The sequence below is a fragment of the Centruroides sculpturatus genome, unplaced genomic scaffold, assembly GCF_000671375.1.
Source record: "Centruroides sculpturatus isolate CEXI.00-Female unplaced genomic scaffold, Cexi_2.0 scaffold1305, whole genome shotgun sequence".
In the NCBI taxonomy this organism is placed as follows: Eukaryota; Metazoa; Arthropoda; class Arachnida; order Scorpiones; family Buthidae; genus Centruroides; species Centruroides sculpturatus.
The window spans coordinates 97,388-101,356 of record NW_019385518.1 but is presented as its reverse complement, the minus strand read 5'-3'; the positions used below and the strand labels follow the sequence as shown (position 1 = coordinate 101,356).

At 31.3% G+C, this 3,969-nt stretch overlaps 1 protein-coding gene and 1 non-coding gene across 2 annotated transcripts in view; both read right to left on the bottom strand.

Moving 5' to 3' along the window:
* Positions 1–496: 496 nt before the first annotated feature.
* On the bottom strand, positions 497–568 carry Trnam-cau. Its single transcript has one exon. It is a non-coding gene; the product is annotated as a tRNA-Met (tRNA).
* A 1,387-nt stretch (positions 569–1,955) lies between these two features.
* LOC111639742 (trypsin-like) overlaps positions 1,956–3,969 on the bottom strand; it is a 4,487-nt gene continuing 2,473 nt past the window's right edge. Inside the window, exon 7 of the mRNA XM_023385683.1 lies at positions 1,956–2,582. Within this exon, the coding sequence (XP_023241451.1) occupies positions 2,340–2,582 (243 nt within the window). The 3' untranslated portion in view covers positions 1,956–2,339. The remainder of the gene's footprint in view (positions 2,583–3,969) is intronic.

The following is a 3,969-nucleotide window of genomic DNA, read 5'->3' as shown; positions in this document are numbered from 1 at the left end:
GTGGCAACAACCGTGTGTGTGTGTGTTTGCGCGCACGTATGTTTCCAATCCTACCAAACTCTTTAACACTAAATCTGGTACTTACCGAAAGTGACATATTTATGTTTAGCATTTTGCAGATTTTCAATTGCTAGGTGCTCGGAAATTACTCCAACGGCGTTCAGATTTCGCAGAGAACCACTTACTTTTTAATAGCGTTGTATCATTTCAGTTTGAACGAAAAGTCGCCTATTCGGAATATAAAAGATATTATAACAATGAACATCTAGACAGTTCTAGACTGTAGAAAAAACTCCAATTTTATTCATGTCATGTTCACTACATTTTACGATAATTTAAGATTTATAAAGAACAAATAAATACGCGCCATCGATTAGAAATCGCTGTGTTATCGTTGTAAGTATTTTCTCGATCTTAATAAGGAATAACTGAATACAATAACTACGGTGTTTCCGGATTAAAATACGTGAAACGTCAGAAAAAAAAGTTAAAAGATTAGCAGAGAGTGGTTTCGATCCACCGACCTCTGGGTTATGGGCCCAGCACGCTCCCACTGCGCCACTCTGCTTCTGCCAAATAAAAGAATCTATTTGCTTTTCATACTTCCTATTTAAAGTACAGTGAAATAAATTTGTCACTATATAGATATTATCTGATAATGAATATATCAGCAATTATACACAATGAAATGAGTGGATTTAACAGCAGTTCCAACTAGCAGAACACAATGTTTTTAATTTCAACTTTTAAACTACGATGAAAAGCACGTCGTGTACCATATCTAGTTTATTCATCGTCACTTTGTTTAACTGAAGCATTTATTTTTCTACGAATGTTTGTTTTCATCTAAGAAGGATTTATAAAAAGTTCAAGTGTAACTGTAAATAGAAATTATAATTTTTCGTCATTTACATTACATTAATTAAACAGAAAGTTAAAAGTTTTTTTCAATTTTCAAAATATACGCAAGGAATCTTTTAATACGACCTTTTCTTTATATTATATCTGTAATGTTGCAAAATTTTATTTGCATAATTTCGATTATTTTTAAAGTTCCAATATTTTATTTCGTATTTTTTAAAGATGGTTTAAATTAATAACGAAAACGGAAGCAAATACGTATTACCTTCAACTTAAATTGTTAAAAGAAAAACGAACGTATTGCATTATGCACTCCCAGTTAATCGGGTGATTGGCAAGTTAGGATGTGAGAACCTGGGATACCTTGTTCACTACAGGGTGCGAAATGAAAATGTCTGTTAACGATCGGGCTAACGTGTTCTCGTCGTCATAAAAAACGTCTTTTGATATAAGAGTCTCATTACCTCAAGCTAACACATTTGATAAACAAATAAATAAAACATTATAATAAAACTAATCTCTTACAAAGAGTTTAAAATCATTAATACAGAGAAAAATGTGAAAAATATATCATACGAAAAAGAAAAAAAATAATAAAAGAAAGTTCAATGATGCGCTCATTTATTGCATTTGAAATAAAAACTCAATTGTACTTGGATAAATGTGACTAAATCTGTATCAATGAAATGTTTTTTTTTCACATTACAGAATGACTTCTTGATCAACTTTCACGCATCCTCACATCAAAATATCTCTGATGTGCCCCGGCATTTTTGCAAAAAAGTGGCAAAATCTTGGCATCTAGCGCCATGTTTATCTTTACTCGTTAGTTGCGAATTCTTGGGTTTATTCATCCAACAATTCGGCCTAAATTAACTAGGAATAACGAAAATGTTGGTTAAGACGGTGTTCATACTGAATGCCACTTGATTTAGATTAACAAAACGTTCTTTTTCCCAGTTGTCAAACCCGTCTTCAGTTTGACTAGATGACGATAGACGTAGTCGAGTCGTGAGGGATGTTTTGTGTGGTTTACTTAGCGTTTATACTCCTTTCGTGACGCACTTAAGGACTCCCCGCGAGACAGGAGTATAGACACTTACTCTGAATGCTTTATTCGTGGTCCCACTTGGACCGGGCGATCTCCACTCTTATAAAATAGTCAAAGCCGTCGATTTTACACGCCCTTCTCTCTCTCTGGTGTTGCCAGAACTTCCAAAACCCACGAATCCATTTATAAAAGATTTCTCAGTTTATCGTCACTCGAATCCGGTTCAAAATATGAAACGCTTATTAAATATAATATAATTGTCTAATTATAATTATTTATGAATTATTTTTTACTTAAATATAATAAAATGCAAAATATATTTTTTGTTACTTTCTGATTTCATATAAAAATATTATTATTAATTCTTATTCGTTTAATGAATTTCCTAATTACGAAATGAAACGTATTTAAAAATATATTTATTTATTTATTTAAAGAGTTCGTCGTGGTTTGATTCTTTACTTTCTCGATGCGGATAATTTTCCTTCGAATGAATTGCAGGTTTGCAGTCAGCCTCTTTAGTCAGCTCGTAAATCCAATTAATGTATCTGGAGACGTCTGTATAAATGCTGGGTAGCATCTTTTCACCACAATTAAATCCGTGTGAAGTAATGGCGAAGGAGACGTAATAATAGTCAACTTTAAGCAGAAGCGATGATCCCGAATCTCCCTTTAACATGAAAGCAAAAAATATTGTTAAAAAAATAGAAACTTTAGTTACTAATAATCATAAAATTTATGGTTTTTTTTTAATAACCGTTTACTTAATTAATAGGAAGTATTCAAACGAAGAGTTTTTGTTAATTTTAAGTTATGCTTTGTGAGACATTCAAGATATTTCGAGTTTTAACTAATATAATTATAGATGAAATGTACACTTGTACAGCATAAACAGAATATAATAGCTAATTATCGAGATAATTGTTTATATTATTCTAACACTTCTCCATTTTTCTTCTGACTGTTTAAACGTTTACTGGCGAGATGTTTTGTTATAAGGACAAAAGATAAAGAACAGAAGGAAAATATACATAGGTAATTCAGCACATCTATTGATATATTTGCCGTGGGCTTTATAAACTTTGGCATAAAGTCAAAATACCAGGTAGAATTTCTATTTCTAGCTTTATCTACTATTGAAGAATTAAAAAGTAAGATCCAGAATTTATTATAGATTATTTTATATTCAGTTATTGAGCAAAATCGTGTGCCAATTTAATGGTAAAGAAATATAAATGTACTGGTATCAAGATAACAGTACATTTATCCAACGATTAAATGATTAAGTGACTAAATTAAATGAGTTCCCATGACGATAGTAAGTACACACGGGTAATGAATTTAGCTTTGATTATTTTCCATTTATTTTATAGTTTTTATGTAATATCATTGTAATAATTCCTAAAATTTGATGACATTTCTGAAATATATCAGTAACTTATTGTTACTTATTTATGAAAAATGAATTAAAAATAATTAATAAAAACTAATATGAAAAAATTGAATTATTACGCTATAACCTCACTGGATTTTGCATATACTGTGTAAGAAAATGCATGAACACTTAATTAAATTTTGATTTTTCAATTTATCATCATAATATAAGCCTATAATAATATTATGCTAAATATCTAATATTTGAACTACACTAAATGAATATCGCTCAATTGTATTGCATATACAGTAGAGCAGTGTTTCTCAAAGTGGGCGATAACGCCCCCTTGTGGGCGCTGGAGGCTTTCAGGGGGGCAGTAGAAGGCTCAAAGAGAATTGGGGGGCGTTAAAGAAATATAGAGGGGCGACGGCAGACAAATTCTATATATAAAAATTCGACGGAATATATATAAAATGTTGACATTTTATATATTTTTTATTTTTTATTGAAGGTCACAACTTGAATATTTCTAACACATTGACTTTTATTTTAGCTCAGCGTTTCTCAAAGTAAGCAATAACGCCCCCTTCTGGCGCGATGAATAGATCTATGATAGAGGCAGGGTATTGAACGGTGACCAAAGGCAAAATTGGGGCTGATAAGAGGAAACATTGCGTTTAAT